This window comes from Orcinus orca, chromosome 3 (assembly GCF_937001465.1).
Source record: "Orcinus orca chromosome 3, mOrcOrc1.1, whole genome shotgun sequence".
Taxonomy (NCBI): domain Eukaryota; kingdom Metazoa; phylum Chordata; class Mammalia; order Artiodactyla; family Delphinidae; genus Orcinus; species Orcinus orca.
The window spans coordinates 19,239,610-19,256,581 of NC_064561.1; the positions used below are offsets into that span (position 1 = coordinate 19,239,610).

A 16,972-nucleotide genomic window follows, 5' to 3' on the forward strand; every position below is an offset into this window, starting at 1 on the left:
CTCATCTCTAATAAGGAGGTAATACGATTTTATATGTGTATATGTAAAAGCACCTTGCCCAGGGTCTGCCATCTCCTAGCTTTTTCTCCCAATCAGATGCAGGTTGGGTTCTTTAGACTGGGCTCTGTGGCTGCCATGCTCCCAACCAGCAGCAATAGTTAGGCCATGCCCAGTACCTGTGCGCAGTGGGCACATGGTAATTCTTAGCCTGTGAAGCTAAAGGTGGGCAAAGTAAGGAGAAGGCCCGTGAATATATTTGCTCAAAGTTATAAAACAACGGCATTCAGTTCTATCCCAGACTATTTACAGTGGGAAATTGATGCATACAGTTGTGAGGCTGTACAGTGGGAGGAATGGACACAAGCCTTGGTGTGGCAGTAAGAGACCTGGCTGAGGGCAGGATGGAGGACATCTGCTGTGCCCGCCAAGTCCTTTGCTTCTCTGTCAGTTGCTACTAAGTCAACAGCAAATATAATGAAGGGGAGACAGAGCAGGAGTACAGAGGCCAGAGTCTCCCTGCCCTTAGAGCCAAGGAGCCAGCTGCCGGATGTAGGCTGCTTCATCTCCCTCCTTGGCCTCTGCCACAGGGCCACTCCAGCCCCTGCCTGTGGTGGCACTCCTCAGCCAGTTGCTCTGAAATGAACCACAGTCCACAGAAGCCAACCACCCCCACGGAGACAGACCAAGGCTCATGGGTGAAAAACCTCTTTCAGCAAAGTTCCTCCCAGGCAGGAATCAGAATATGATGCGTTTCCCATCTGCTGGGTTCTGCTCCATGGGACAGTAGGGACACTTCAGCCTACAAAGGGAGGAGAACCAAGAATGTCTCAGGGGGCCAGCCAGCAGAAGGATCAAGCCAAGGTGGAGCAGAGCACATGGAACTTACTTTCCTCCGTTAATGAGCTTGTTGAGTGCATCTCGGGAGATGACATGGCCACAAATGAGCTTGATGGGAGGGTTGGAATCCGACGTCTGCTGACGGAGGATGGGGCACGCGAACACTGAGTGGTACCAGCACTTCATACCTAGTTCGATCTCAATCTGGGGAGGCCAGCAGAGGTGTGAGTCCCACTTCCCATGGCGGCTGTCCTCCCCAGCACCTCCTGCTGTACCTCCCCCTGCCAGGCCTCACCGGTAACTCATCCTTGTGACTCCAGACCCCAGTGCACTGCCTCTGCTCGATCACAGCTTTAATGTTCATCAGCACTGGCAGCGCCACACAGCCAGAGGCAAAGCTGCAGAACAAAGAGCAGGGGCTGGAGTGACCCTGACCAAGAACCCAGCAGACAGACAGAAGGACCAGCACATTGTTGGAATGTGACTTGGGACAAGGTTTCAAAGTGGCACTTGATCAAACCGGTACTTAAAAATCTCTCAGGTAACACATAAAGCCACATATGTAGTCATGCGTCCAACTCTAAAAAGTCATTCTAATGCACCCCCAAATTTGAGAATCTATAATAAACACAAAAGGAAAATCCAGGGGAGAGATAATCTGTTCATCCCAAGCACTGATAAGTCCTTGGTGTGACAGGGACAGTGATGTTTGGAAGGGCCCCATCCTGCCTGTCTACCCCATTCCATTGTCACAGTGCACCTCTGTAACTGCAGTCAACCAGGGCACTTAGATACAGGAAAAAGCAGATTCAGTCCTCACAAGGATTGGGCGGGGGGTGGGGAGCCGACTGGCTGGAGCCTTGGGTACCAAACGCCTACAACACGCAGGGCAGTTGTGTGCAACAGAACCGTCCTAAGGCACCGGTGTTCCCACTGGGAAAGGCTGTTCTATAACCAGAGTCTGTGGTAACGAATTGGAGGGTGCAGCCTATCACAGTGGGGCAAGGCGTGAGATTCCACAGCCAGCCTAAATAAAATACACCACTGTGGTGCGGTATGTGGTGGGGTCAGGTCCAGGTGACCTTTAGTCCCTGTGAGGCCCTAGGAGCCTGTTTTCTCATGTAAAATGAGGATAACAGTACCTCTAACTCCTTGGTTCGTTGTGAAGCCATGAGAAGAATATTAACTATAAAGGAGTCTTCTGAGTGAAAGCTCTCAGCACATATGACTCAGCCACTCAAGTCTCCCTGAAGGGAAGTTGTGTTTGAGAGATGAGGTGGCAAGAAGGCCAGGCTGTCAGAGGGTCTTGTGATAATCCAGGGGTGAGGTGCAGGAGAAACAGACCTCACTCAAGAGACTATAAAATGGGAAACTTGGGCTTCCCTGGTGGCGCAGTGGTTGGGAGTCCGCCTGCCGATGCAGGGGACACGGGTTCGTGCCCGGGTCCGGGAGGATCCCACATGCTGCGGAGCGGCTGGGCCCATGAGCCACGGCCGCTAAGCCTGCGCGTCCGGAGCCTGTGCTCCGGGAGAGGTCACAGCAGTGAGAGACCCGCGTACCACAAAAAAAAAAAAAAAAAAAATGGGAACCTTGACCCTGCCATTGACCTTGTGGTGATCCCAGGCCACAACTCTTTCTAAATCTGTTTCTCCAACTGTAGAAAGAAAGGTAATTCCTATCTGGAAGAATGACTAAGACAGCCAGTTTAGGTCTGTGAAGGCACCAAGCACCATTCCTGGACGTGGGAGGGCCTTGGCAAATTGGGTTTCCCTCAACCCTCCCACTTGTGCTGCCCCCACAGGGCTGGCTGTACCTGACGCTGAGGGGTGACTCCACAGAAAGGCCCAACAGGGAACAAGCATCGCGCGTAAAGGTCTCACAGATCTCGGCCCAATGGCTGTTGTCCAGGAGGTGGCAGTAGGGTGACTTCTCCAAGCCCAGCCGCAGGTATACCAGACTGCCCATCATCACCTGGATCTCTACAAGGCAAGGGGGCATCAGGGTACAAGGAGGCAGCCTTTTCCCAGGGTTCCGCATCCAGCCCTGTGGTGGCAGGGCTGCAGAGGCAGTATGAGCCCCATGGCTCCCAGGCCCGAGACCTGACCAAATGGGGGTTAAAATGCCCTCTGGCAAAACCAGTTTTCCCTAAAATCCAGTGAGGAAGTGGGGTCTCAGGCCTGCTTCTGTGGCAATCATGACCCCACAGCATGAGGTAGGTAGGGGTTTCAGTTTCCTTCCCATCCTTTCAGCTGCATCAAGGAGTGAGCTCAGGCCAGCGCTCATGTCTCTATTCTCCAACACTAGCTAATCCCCCCACCCCACCCCCGCCTTTTTTTTTTTTGGCCACGCCTTGCGGCATGAGGGATCTTAGTTCTCTGACCAGGGATCAAACCCATGCCCCATGCAATGAAAGTGTGAAGTCCTAACCACTGGACTCCAAGGGAATTCCCTAATCTCCCTTTTTAAAAAGCTTTCAGGAGACAGCAGTATCTAGCTAAGATTTCATAACATTGCTGGGCTTTCATGTTGTTTATCTCTAAATAAAATGTGAAGTAATAAATGTGAGGGGAGCTAAAGAAAAAAGTTACTAGTAGTCGGGTGGTTACTAATTGTGAACATCTGGAAGGTGAGGCTCAAACAACTGAGGTTTGGAATTCCTACTGTGAGGCAGAGCAGCATGAGGGCACGCGTGTCGTGGGCAGGCCTGGTGAGCTCTGGGTGGGGGTGTGGCACGTGGCTGGGGACCAGAGGTGGTGTGAGATGAAGCTAGGAGGGTATGGCAGAGGCGGTGAGGAAGGGCCTTGAGTTTGTAGTTCACCTGGGCGACAGTTGGGGAGGGGTTCCCACACAGCCCCACATGGGGCAGGGACGGGCAATCCCAGACGTGATATCCGCCAGAGCCCAGCATTGCCCACCCTGGAACTCGGGGCACGTACCCCGCTGGTGAAGCCGAGCAAAGGGCTGGAAGTGCCGGGCGTAGCTGAGGGCCTCCAGCTGCTTCTCAGGGCCACCTGCCAGGAGGCGGATGAAGTGCAGTCGGTGCAGCTTGAACTCCAGGGAGCTGTTGAGCTCGAGCAGACGCTGCCTGTGGGAGACGGCCCATCTGGGAAGAAAGGGGCCAGCTGAGTGTGGAGCTGGTGGGGCGAGAGAAGGGGCCCTGGAAAAGCCTCCAAGAGCCTATGGGAGGCCCGTGAGACAGAGCTGGAGACGTGTCAAGTATGCTGAGTGAGGTGAAGAGCACAGACAAGCCCTGTCCCCCGCGGGCCCACCCAAGGGCCAACGTACTCCAATGCTGGCCCCAGGTCTTGTTCATGCAGAGCTTCCAGGATTCGATTCAACTCCAGGAAAGGCTGCTTGAAATCCAAATCCACATTCAGTGTTGATTCCTAGAGGGAGAGAGAACAATTCACCACTGGAGGACAGCGTTTCCAAAATTCTCTGCTCTACACCTAATAAAACCTCATCCACCAAAGACAAGCTAGAGAGGGCCAGGTTTTACATGAGGAGCCATGGTCTCTTGCCAGACACCTGGACCCCTCTTATTCCCAGTTCAGTTCTGGGAGGCTGAGTGCTACATGCTGGCCTCCCAGAGAGCAGACTGCAAACCCCACCCCACCTGCTGGGGTACTGGAGACCCACACTGAGTAGCATGGAGAGAAAATTATTCCTTTTCAATCCCCCTAATTACATTAAGGGAAAGTATCCTTTATTTTCACTTCTAGTGTGTCTTTAACACCTAATAAGTGCTACTTCGTCATTTTACTAATCTTCCTTTTTAAGAAAGGGATTACCAGGCACTCAGACCTCTGGCTGGCAACCAACTCTACCTAGAAATTAATAACTTCACTTTTCATTGTATATATATATATATATATATATATTTTATATTTTAAATTTTATTTTATTTATTTTATTTGTGGCTGCGTTGGGTCTGTTGCTGCACGTGGGCTTTTCTCTACTTGAGGCGAGCAGGGGCTACTCTTGGTTGTGGTGCGCGGGCTTCTCATTGCAGCTTCTCTTGTTGCGGAGCACAGGCTCTAGGTGCGCGGGCTTCAGTAGTTATGGCATGTGGGCTCAGTAGTTGTGCCTCACGGACTCTAGAGCACAGGCTCAGTAGTTGTGGCGCACGGGCTTAGTTGCTCCGCAGTACGTGGGATTTTCCCGGACCAGGGCTTGAACCCATATCCCCTGCATTGGCAGGCGGATTCTTAACCACTGCGCCACCAGGGAAGCCCCCATTGTGTGTGTGTGTGTATATATATATATATATGTATATATATTTTTTTGTTTGTTTGTTTGTTTTGTTTTGTTTTGCGGTACACGGGCCTCTCACTGCTGTGGCCCCTCCCGCTGCGGAACACAGGCTCCGGATGCGCAGGCTCAGCGGCCACGGCTCACGGGCCCAGCCGCTCTGCGGCATGTGGGATCTTCCCGGACCGGGGCACAAACCCGCATCCCCTACATCGGCAGGCGGACCCTCAACCACTGCGCCACCAGGGAAGCCCCACTGTATATATTTTTATAGCTACTCTCTTTTTATATCAGGGGCACTGATTTCTAAAATTTATTTAAAGAAGCAACAAAAGCAAAAAATAAAAAGCAGGACTACATCAAACTAAATTAAAAGCTTCTGCACAGCAAAGGAAACTATCAACAAAATGAAAAGGCAACCTACCAAACGGGAGAAAATATTTGCAAATTGTGTATCTGATAAGGGACTAATATCCAAAATATATAAAAACTCATATAACTCAATAGCCAAAAAAAACCCTTAAAAAATGGAGAGAAGATCTGAATAGACATTTTTCCAAAGGAGACATCAAAATGGCCAACAGGCACATGAAAAGATTCTCTACCTCAATCATCAGGGCAGAGCAATGCAAATCAACATCACAGTGAGCCATCACCTTGCACTTGTTAGAATGGTTATTATCAAAAAGATAAGAAATAACAAGTGTTGGCAAGGATGTGGAGAAAAAGGAAACTTCGTGCACCTTTGGTGGGAATGTAGATTGGTGCAGCCACTATGGATAACAGTATGGCTCAAAAGATTAAAAATAGAGCTACCATATGATCCAGCAATTCCAATTCTGGGTACTTATCCAAACAAAATAAAAACACTAACTTGAAAAGATATCTTCACCCCCATATTCATCGCAGCATTATTTACAATAGCCAAGATAAGGAAACAATGTAAGTGCCCATCAATGGATGAATGGATAAAGAAGATGGTGTGTGTGTGTGTGTGTGTGTGTAAAATGAAATATTATTCAGCCATTAAAAAAGTAGGAAAATCCTATCGTTTGTGGTAACATTGTGGATGGACCATTACGCTAAATGAAATGTCAGACAGAGAAAGACAAATACCATATGAACTCATATGTGGAATCTAAAAAAGTTTTTTTTAAGAAAACCAAGCTCATAAACACAGAGAACAGATTGGTGGTTACCAGAGGTGCAGGGTAGGGTGTGGGAGAAATGGGTGAACTGTTTTTGTTTTTTTTTAGTTTTAATAAATTAAATACAATTTTTAAAATAGCTATTAACCCATTTAAGGAAAGAATGCATCAACAGAAAGGAGCTGGTCTACAATGGAAGCAAAGTTAAGGGGCGATCTTAGAGGAAACATTGGACTTCCCATGTGCAGTCCAGAGGGGAGGATGCCCTGCCAGGCCAACTGTCCACTGGAAACAGGTCTCTGGGAAGAGGTATCCCTATCAGACAATCAGAGCTGATGACATACATATTTGAGTCATGTAAATAAGCCGACCTGTCTGGATACAAGAAAAAAATAATAACGGGGTCCTAATATAAAGAAAACTACCAAGTAGAAAGCAGAACAGGCAGGTACCAGTGCCTTCCCAGCGGGCTCGTTACCTGGCACAGCTCCTCAGCAACACTGAGCATGCCCTGCTGGTACAGGTGCTCCAAGATGGCCATCTGCAGGATCTGCTGCTGCTTCTCCCGAGAGTCCCACACTGCGTCGGAGACTACACCGCAAATCTCAGAGTCAAAGTTCTGACGAGGATAAGAGACAGGGCCCTGTGACTCAGGGTCTCACTTCTCACACTGGCTTCCTGAGAAGCCCTGCTACACACTAGCAGCAGGTGTTCCTGCCCCCAGTCCGGGGCCACCCACATGCTCACCCTGTCAATGGCTTTGCCCACTCGGGAGACACTGCTGTGAATGTCCTTGTGGTCTGAAGCCAGTTTCTGCACGGTGTCTTTTATCTTCCGGCAGCACTGAGACATCACCAGGGAGAGGGTGGCTGAGAGAGGGGTCCCCTGGAGGGCTGCAGAGAAACACTGGCAATGAGTCAGGACACAGAGGAGAAGACCTTGTCCCTGCCTCCTTATTCTAAATGCCAGCATGGAGGCCAGGAAGCAGCCCTGAACTCCAAAGTGAAAGCTTCTACTACAGGTCCTGCCACTTTTTAACTACATGACTTGGAATTGGTCAAGTGGGACAAGCCGGTTCATCTCTCAGAGTCTTCATTTCCTCATCTGCAAAATGGGGGTGATAGCACTGGCCTTGTAGGTTGCTGTGAAATGAAGATGATTTGGCACTTACTGTGGGCAAGTATTTGGTTTTAGCTCATTTAATCCTCACCACCATTCTATGCAGTGGGCACTGTTAGTATCTTGTACTACAGCTGAGGAAGCTGAGGCAGTAACTTGCCAGATGTCACAGCAGTGATCTGAAGCCCAGGCTCCTCACCACCACCCAGATGGCTCCTTATTATCTTGAGGGAGATACCCTGTGGGAAGGCTTTGAACCGTAAAGTATTGTTCCCATGTTAATGCCTCTAATTAACCCAGAGGACACCAGGCAGGCCAGGGTCCTCCAGGGAAGCACAAGGACATTTCTGGCTCAGGATGCCAGGTTTACAGTGGTGTCCACCCCCCATGGCTGGATGAGCCACACGAACTACCAAGAGCACGTGGGGCTTGGAATAGAGAGGGCAGACAGGGCACGGGTCCCTTCTTCCAGCCCAGCATCTATGTCCCTTCTTTAGATGGCAGCACCTCAGTTCAGGGAAGAAAACACAACCCAGGGAAGGGAACGTGACCCAATAGGGCCAGGGAGCGTCTCAAGCTCCAAGACCAGAAGCCCTGGAAGAGAGAAGCATTCTGCCAGGTTGCTAAACAAACAAAAGTGAACTGGAGTTGCTGGAGCACCATGGCCACCTCAGGGGAGCACTGCTCTGAGAATGAAGCCAGTGTAGATTGAAGGTATCACATGAGCACTTAGATCCAACTGGGCTGGACCTTTCAGTTACCTGAATCTATAAATCCAGCAACCATACCCCCTTTGTTTGTTTAAGCTAGTCTGAACTAGGTTTCTGTCACCTGTAACTGAATGAGTCCTGACAAATACAAACAGGAGGTGGTGGCTGGGCCTACTCCTACTAGGATGGCTATAACCAAAAAGACAGGTGATAATAAGTGTTGGTGAGGATGTGAGGAAACTGGAACCCTCATACATTGCTGGTGGGAATATAAAATGTTGCAGGTACTTTGGAAAACAGTGTGCCAAACAGTGTGCACACAAAACAGTGTGCCAACATTTTCTTCAAAAAGTTGAACAGAGAGTTACCATATGACCCAGCACATAAAAAAAGAATGAAGTACATGGTACAATGGGGATGAACCTTGAAAACACGCTAAGTGAAAGAATATAAAAGGCCACATATTGTATGATTCCGTTTATATGAACTGTCCAGAATAGGTAAGTCCATAGAGAGAAAGTAGATTAGTGGTTGCCAGGGGCTGGGGGAGAAGGAGAAATGGAGTGATTATTAATGGGTGGGGGATTCTTTTTAGAGAGATGAAAATGTTCTGTAATTGGATAGTGGTAAAGACTGTACAATTCTGGAAATATACTAAAAACCCACTAAATTGTACACTTTAAAAGGGTGAATTTTAATGTGAATTATAGCTCAATCAAAAAAAAAAAAGGAACTAGGGGTTACCTCTGGTCAAATCTAAGACAATTTGATCACCAAAATAAATAATAACAGTAATGGATTATAACCCATTGAATAATGTAAGAATTTATGAGTATGAACTTGGAATGAAGGAAGGAAGGAAGGGAGGAAGGAAGGAAGAAAGAAGGAAGGGAAAGCTCCTTTCTTATAGTTAAATGCCAACTAATAAGTGTATAGGGAATGATAGACCAGGAAAAATCACCCATGTTGCAACTAATTTTGTAATGATTGGTTCACGCAAGAATCATCAATGAATGCTAAAACCAGTGGGCAGAGTCTGATAAAGCACAGGAAATTTATATAGTCTCAAAGTACCTCCCCACAAATTACTTATTGATTAACTCTAAAGAAAGAAATATTAACCTTAGGGTGTAGGAACCTGGCAGACACCATCTTAACCAAAGATCTTGATCAAAGTTAACATCACCCATAATGGAACAAGCTGATACCTTGTACCTCCTGATGTGATGCACTGAGAAACACATCAGTTCTGAAGTACTCTTGCCCAAAATGCAAAAAAATAAGGAAACAGCAAACAAATCCAAATCGAGAGACGTTCTGCAAAATCACTGCCTTTAATGTTTCCAAAATGTCAATGTCATGAAAGGCAAAGGCAGGTGGAGGAAATGTCCCAGATTTAAAAAACTAAAGATTAGACACAAGAAACTAAGTGCAATGCTTGATCTTGGATTGGATCCTGGACTGGAAAATAAAATTTAAATGTTTTACAAAAATTATTGGATAGTGGCAAATTGAAATATGAGCTATATTCATTAGGTCATAATATTAATGTCTAACTTCTTGATTTTAATAATTATACTGTACTTACGTAAGAGAATGCCCTTGATCTTAGGACATACACACCAAAGGCTTAGCTGTATGATATCTGCAGCTTACTTTCTAATGGTTTTAAAAGTAAGAATATGCAAGAAAACTGATAAAGCAAATACGGCAACATACTAGCAGTTGGTGAATCTTGGTGAAGGGTATATATGAGCTCTTTATACTGTTCTTAGGACTTTTCTGTAAACTTGAAATTATCTTAAAGTGTCTTAAAGACTCAAAATAGAAAAGCAAATTGAAAACAAAACGTAAGTGAAAATAATCTCAGGTAAATTAATAATTTCTGTTGGGCTTTTTGAAATAGCTCAGAGACTTCCATTGTTCCCCACTGAAGAGGCCTAGGGATCCATGTATCAATGCCCTAACCATCGTCCTTCCAGAACCCTATTATCAAGCAGCCTTGGGGTCTCCTAGGCCCCAAGGGAGGCAGGTGTGGGGCTCTAGTGGGGGGACACCCACCTGCGCTGGCCAGCTCAGCCCGCAGCTGGCCCACGTAGTGCAGCAGCTCCTCCAGGCTCTGCTCACAGTGCTGCCCATAGGTCAGGAACTTCTGCAGGACCTTGTCCACCTCTCTCTCCACACTTGCACACTGCTCCATGGCAGCCACTGTGTCAGGCCCCACCTGGGCCAGAGGGGCACAGTGAGGAGGGCTCCCAGATCCCACCTCACCATTCCCATATCATATATCAATGCTTAGAAATTCCCAGCTTAACATATCTGTACACAGCTTCCATCACCTCCAGCCAGGGTGCCCATTGGAGGTGCAGGTAGGCGTGAGGACGGGTCTTCTGAATCATGGTGAGAAAATTACTCTGTTTTCAACTCTTTTCATTAGAATCCTTGTTCATCTCTTTTTAAAATTTTTTTTGGCTGTGCCACAGCATGCAGGGATCTTAGTTCCCCGACCAGGGATTGAACCCATGACCCCTGCAGTGGAATCGCGGAGTCTTAACCACTAGACCACCAGAAAATTCCCCTCATCTCTTTTTTAATCGGAAAAGAGAGCAGGCCTTGCAGAGCCCTCAGCAGGCAATACTATCTATGCTATCTAAGTAGAAATCCATACATACATCGCATATTCTAATGTTTCATGTATTTTCATATGTTCATTATGGCCACCTCTTCACGTAGTGGATTTGGTTTTCCATATACTATAGTGATAGAAGCCATGAAGGCAGTCCTTGAATGGCTGATGCTTGAAAGCACAGCCTATGGAACAAATGCTGACCACAATGGCCTGAGAGGCCTTGCCCACCACTCCTACCTCAGCCTCCCTGCCGCTTGCCCACAGACAGGCAGCTCATATTCCCTTGTTCCTTCACAGCTCCGTGCCTTGGTATGCTCTCCATCACCCCTCACTTCCTGGACTACTTGAGAATCTGGCCCATCCTTTCCAAGGCAGCTAAGAGGTCATCTCCTTCTGCAGCTGTCCCTAGCCTGCTCTCACCTGGCTCCCTCCACTCTCACTTGGCACCCTTCTATTTCAGTTTTGATCACTGGGTAACGATCTATTTGAGGGCTTGCCTCCCCCACTAGACTAGAACATCTCTGGTTGTAAAACTCTTCCTCCTCATGGTACCATTGAAGAAAGTTGACTTTTCTTGTCCCACCTTTCCTACCACTAAAGTCCCATTCCTAAGTCCCTTCAACACTGGGCCACTGCTCCCCTCCATTTCAGAGCAGCCTTTGACACTGAACACATGGACAATCCTTAAAATGCTGGTGATAGAGTTGATTTTGCTCCCCATCTTTCCATCTATGGGATTTAAAGTGAGAGGGCTCTGTCAAATGCATCTCTCAAACGTTCAAATCTAGCCAGTTGTTCATTCTCTCAAAGAAGGGTACAGAGTAACATCACAAAGAGAATTCTGTGTCCAAAGTGACCATCGGGATTCTCCCAGTCTCACCAGCCTCTCTTCCCATTCCCACCAGTACTGTTAGCCCTGGCCCCATCATCTTGGTCCAACCTATAGCCACTATCTCCTTATCAGACAGGGGATGAGTAATGGAGAAATGGTACCCAGGGCCTTGAGATGTATTTATGCCCTCCCTCCTATGATTGACACTATCACAGTAGAATTTGTTAATCATGGTGTCTAGAAGACATGCCCCCCTCTTCATGCCCCCTGAGGAAATACCCTATAACTGGAATATGAACCACTACAGGCAAAATATAACAGGGATACCTGTTGGAAATAATATAATAATAATTATTGCTATGAATAGTTAATATTTTATAGGGGCTTATTATGTGACAGGTGCTGTTCTAATGACTTGGCATGCATTAATTCACTTAATTCTTACAAAAGCACTATGAGGTAGGTACAATTATTAGACCTACTTTACGGATGAGAAAATGAAACTCAGATTAAATAAATTGCTCAAGGTCACGTAGCTGGGAAGTAGAGGACCTGGAACCGAAGCTGGGCAGTCTGGCTCCAGGCTCCAGAGTCCTTCTCTGAAGCACAGTCCTCTCTGGACCAGCTTAACAGGCCACCATCTCACCAGGAAAGGAAAGCAGCCAATATTTGTGGTTGGAATGAGTGTACAGCAATGATTAATGATGACAAGAAACAGGAAAGTAACCACAGAGCCTGTGAGATGATCAGCTAGGAAAGATGGCAGTACAAAAGAATGTTTGCCAAGAGTGGGAACCAGAATCACAATTTACTGAAAATAAACACTGCTCAAGAAAGGTTACAACCTCACCAAGGTCAAACAGTATGGCCCTGTCAGACATCAACTAATACCAGGATTATCAAAGGGAAGCCCAAGTCAGCATCTTGAAATTGTATTAAAAAGCTGAGGGAGGAGATGGGTACAAGAATTTTCATCCCAGTGCTGTGTTGTGGCAGGGAGTTTGAGACAACCCAGGGGCCTACGGGAAGTGATAAGTCAAGTAAAATGTGGGAGATGCACCTATGGAAACCTGGGTAGCACTGAGAAACCATGTTCTGGATATACCCACAGCAACATCAGTAAGATCCCAAAACACGGTACTGAAGGGAAAAAAAAGAAACAAAATGAAGTCCAGGCAGAATACCACTTATGTTTTTAAAAAATATATGCATACAACCAAGGACACACGCAAATAAAAGGATATGTACCAAACACATCAGAGTGGTTTGCTGCAGTTGGGTGGGGGGGAGGGAATGGGGAAAATGGGGATAAAAGGGAATATGTAAATAAATGCAAAGGAGAAAAAGGGCCTGTGTGGACCAGTTAAATGTACACTGAACTGATAAATGTGATTACCTCAATAAATTTTTTTTAATAAAATAAACGAGATGGGAAAACAGAACTGCTTGCAGGTATTCCATCCGAAAAGCCCAAGAGGCCAATTCGGCCTGTCCAGGGTTAGCCACTCTCCCTTAATCACAGCCGGTCATCTTCACCAGGCACAAGGATGGATGAGTGTGAGTTTGTCTTCAGGATTAATCCAGGGAGTTTCATTTCCATTATCCTAAGCCCTCCTCCCCAAGGTCTCACATGGACAGAAATTATCTACCAGGGTGATCACCCCAATACAACACATCAGATCCTGTCACCCCTTTATGCATCACTGCCACGGTTTGACATAACATGCCCTTTGCAATTGTACATTTACTTCCTTTGCACAAGCTATTCCTGTGTATAGAGTGCCCTCCATGCTTCTCTGCACGGAGAACACAAGATGCTGTTTAATCATGAAGCCCATGAAGCTCTCAATGAAATCTCCCTGCCTCCTCCTCTGCTTCACAAACCAAACCTCTGTCAAGGGCGCCTATACCACACACATCTGAGTTCTCAGCACTGCGGCACAGTAAACTGCCTATTCACATGTCTGTCTCCCCGCACTAGACTGAGCTGCTCAGGGCTGGAGTCCAATCTCATCCTCTGTCCCCTCAGTGCCCAGCCCAGGGCCTGGTCCACGGGGGGTACATCCATTTCCTAACTAGGGGGCCCTGAGCTCAAACTTGTCTCAGTTGGGCAGGAAGAGACATGAGTGCAATACTGAAATCCCCACCAAGGCATGCATAGGGGTTTTGTCCCCAGTCTTCAACATCCTAACACAAGAGGGCCCCTTCTGGGGCCAGGGGAGAAGAAGGGAAGTTTGCGCAAATCACAGAAAGGTCCCCTTTGCCTGACACAGAACTGGACAGCCTCCACCGACCCAACACTTAATCTTTTCACCCCCCATCTCTATCCAGTCTTCACCTGACACATCACTCCTTTGCTTAAAATCCAATAGATTTCCACATACTCAGAATAAGTATGGGAGATGGGTCTGCAAGGCTCTATGTGAGTCAACTCCCAACCACCTCTCCAACTTCATCTCCTACCACTCTCTTCCTTAATGGCCATATTCCAACCACACTAGTTTTCTTAATATTTCTTGAACATCAGTTTATTTCTACCTCAGGGCTTTTTCCCTCTGCCTGAACACTCTTTCAGATCTCCCTATGACTGGGTCCTTGTTAGGGTTTCAAACGCATTTCTTCAGAGATGCTCTCCTAGACCACAGTATCTAATGTTGCCCCCTCTGCCCCACCCCGTACCTATTAGTCTATCATATCACCCTTTTCCTTTTCTTCATTGCACATCTTTATTTCAAGTTTCAAATCTTTCTTCTGTCATTAACCAAACCTGGAAGGAGGAAAAAGCCCACCAATCTTCTTGGACTACAGCCCCTGCTGGGAGTTTCACCTTCATTAGCATGCATATTACTGGCAAACTCCTACTCATCCTTCAAAAGACCTTAGTCGAATGCCCTGCCTGGCTCCCATGTCCGCAACGGTTACCTCCGGCTCGGCAGGGTCGCAATAGGATGGGACGTGTGAGTTCGAGCCACTCCCCAGGTAGGGGCGGCTCCCCGAAGGGTCTCTGAGAATGTAGGAGTCCAACTCCCGGCCCTGGCCGACGTCTGAGGAGAAAACAAACCCAAGGGCGGACTGGTGAGGGGGCTTAGTCCCGCGGCTTTACAGAAGACCCGGGGCCTGGGAGCCTGCGTAGCCGAGCAGCCGCCCACCGCGCTCCGCCCTCTGACCGTACCTCCCGGCAGGGAAGCCAACCGGCTCTCACCTGGTCCCGCAGCCCGTGGCCTGGTTTCCGGCGCCGCTGTCAACGGAACCGGAACCTGAGACAGTTGCTCCGAGGCTCTGGATTCGCCCACTCGCGGCTCCGCGGAGGGGTGGCCGAGCCTCCCCCTCCTGCGCACGAGTGGAGTCGCCCGCAGGGTCAGAGCGGCAGCTGAAAACCGCACCTCCGACCATCGCGGGGCTGCGCCCGGGCTCCCCCGGGAGCCCGAGGCCGCCGGCCCGGCCCCGACTCTGCACGTCTGATGGGAGGAATCGGAGCGACCCACTCGCTGGCTAGCGGGGGTGCGCGCGGCGGCTCCGCGTTCAGAAGCCCTAGACCAGCAATAACTCTGCCTCCCCCGGTCCGCGCCCTCCCACCCTCATTCAAAGTAAAGACAATACTGAACAACACAATGCATGTAAGGTCCAACAGTTAGGCTTTCCCGCGATGGCTCCTTGATGCCCTTTTTGAAACATCAAATGATGTTTAAAAGAGAAGTCCCCTTTTTTCTACCCCAGCCCTGCTGCTCCCCTAAGTCCATACTTAACACACTGGGCAATTAAATTCTGCTGCGAGGGACTCGGCCCTGCCCTGCTGCCCTAAATTTGTCGCTCTCCTTCCAGAATGGAGGGGAGACAGGGGTTGCACAACCGCCCTAAGGAGGAAGGGTAAGAGTTAGGAAGGAGGTGAGAGGAGATGGTGACCCCAAGCCCAGGCCAGGGCTGAGTTCACGACCCTCCAAGGCCCCCTTGCTCTGCAGGGAAGGGGCAGAGAAGCCTCCCGCCCCCTCCTCAGGCTTCAGGGACTTGGACTAGAAACAGCCCAAGAAAAAAGACTCGGTCTCTTTTTCCCTGACTTTAGCTTCCTTTTAGGGCCAGTCTCATTCCAGGGCATCTTACCCTACAACCCTCCATACCTCCTCCCCACCTCCACAAAACACCCTTGCACAATCCAGCCCTGTTTTCCTTATAATATTTGACTTTAAATTATCTTGAGCGTTTATTTGTTTATTCTGTCTTCCTGCCCCTAACCTCCCCCCTCCCCCCCTCCCTTTTAGGATAAAAGCTCCATTGGGGCCAGGAGTTTGTACTCACCGCTGCTGTAGCCCCAACACTATGTGCTTGGAACACAGTAGCTGCGCAGAAATAGTCTGAAGTAGCCGATATCCTCCGTTTATGAATGGGGAAACCCCGGTTTCAAACCTGATGAAACACGCAAGGAAGAGGGCGGTCCACAGCCCGTCCAGCAGCCCGCGGGGGCGAAGAGGCCTGTCCGTGCACCGTGAGCCTGGGTGGTCCTGGCCCAGGCGGGAGTTGTGGGGGTCGGAGGGTTGAGTGAACCTTGCCTGGGGCTACAGTCCGAGGTTGAGGCTGAGTCCAAGCCAGCAGGACCTCACAGGGTTTCGCGAACGCCCCAGGCTTCCCCACTTCCTCTGGGGAAGCCTGCCTCTCAGCTACACTGGGTGTGAGCAAAGCCTAGCTTCTGCCAGAACTTAGAATGCCCAGCTCATACGTCAGGCTCCTTCACCTCTGTCTGTCATTGTTTCCCCCAGTATGTGGCTCTTCTTACATCATGGTTTCGTTACTTTTCAGGTTGCACCATGTTTTCTTACATGGCTGATTTTGTCAATCTTTCCTTGTTGGGATTGTGTGGTTTGGTTTTGTTTTATTTTGTTGGAGGGTGGCTGCTTCAAAGCAGAAAAACTTAGCTATTCTCCACTAACTCAGTAACAGTCTTTTTACCTTTTGCTAGTTTCCTAGGATTTGATTTTTAAAATTTAATTCCCAATGCATGTCCATTTTATTTTGCAGGGGGTGGTGTAAAATATGACTTTTTTTCCCCATATTTTTGTCCAGTTATCCCAGAACTGCTTAAAAAATAATCTTCGTTACCCGCTCATTTGGAAGCCCGTTACCATAATATTAAGATTTTTCTACAAAATGAAATCTATTTCTTGCTCTTCATTCTTCCCACTGAGGCACAGTTTTATTTTTATACGAATGTCATACTGTTTTACTCACTACTTTGTAATATGTTCTAATATGTGGTGGGATTAAACACTGCTCACAAAAAGGGCAAAAAAGAAAAACAAACACAAGGTTATTGAGAAAGCAGATCATTGGTTGCCTGAGGGTGGGGTAGAATGGCTGACTACAGAGGTACACGGGGATTTGGGGGGGGATGATGGAACTATTCTGTATCTTGGCTATTCTGTAGGGCTGGTTGTACAATTCTCTGTACTGTCAA

General features: G+C 48.1%; 1 protein-coding gene across 3 annotated transcripts; it reads right to left on the reverse strand.

Annotated features, from left to right (window-relative positions):
• Window positions 1-232: 232 nt before the first annotated feature.
• RMND5B (required for meiotic nuclear division 5 homolog B) lies at window positions 233-15,728 on the reverse strand. 3 transcript variants are annotated; one of them, XM_033414949.2, is made up of 11 exons: window positions 14,729-15,724; window positions 14,449-14,570; window positions 10,127-10,273; window positions 6,984-7,129; window positions 6,715-6,855; window positions 4,123-4,223; window positions 3,774-3,940; window positions 2,651-2,816; window positions 1,133-1,235; window positions 887-1,041; window positions 233-799 (listed from the first exon to the last, which is right to left on the reverse strand). In XM_033414949.2, the coding sequence occupies exons 1-11, from the start codon at window positions 14,917-14,919 to the stop codon at window positions 736-738; spliced, it is 1,503 nt and encodes a 500-aa protein (XP_033270840.1). In that variant the 5' UTR covers window positions 14,920-15,724; the 3' UTR covers window positions 233-735. The 3 variants fall into 3 exon arrangements, with proteins under 3 accessions (XP_033270840.1, XP_033270842.1, XP_033270841.1); XM_033414951.2 differs by having other exon boundaries at window positions 10,127-10,289; window positions 14,699-14,760; XM_033414950.2 differs by lacking the exon at window positions 10,127-10,273 and having other exon boundaries at window positions 14,729-15,728.
• Window positions 15,729-16,972: the final 1,244 nt, after the last annotated feature.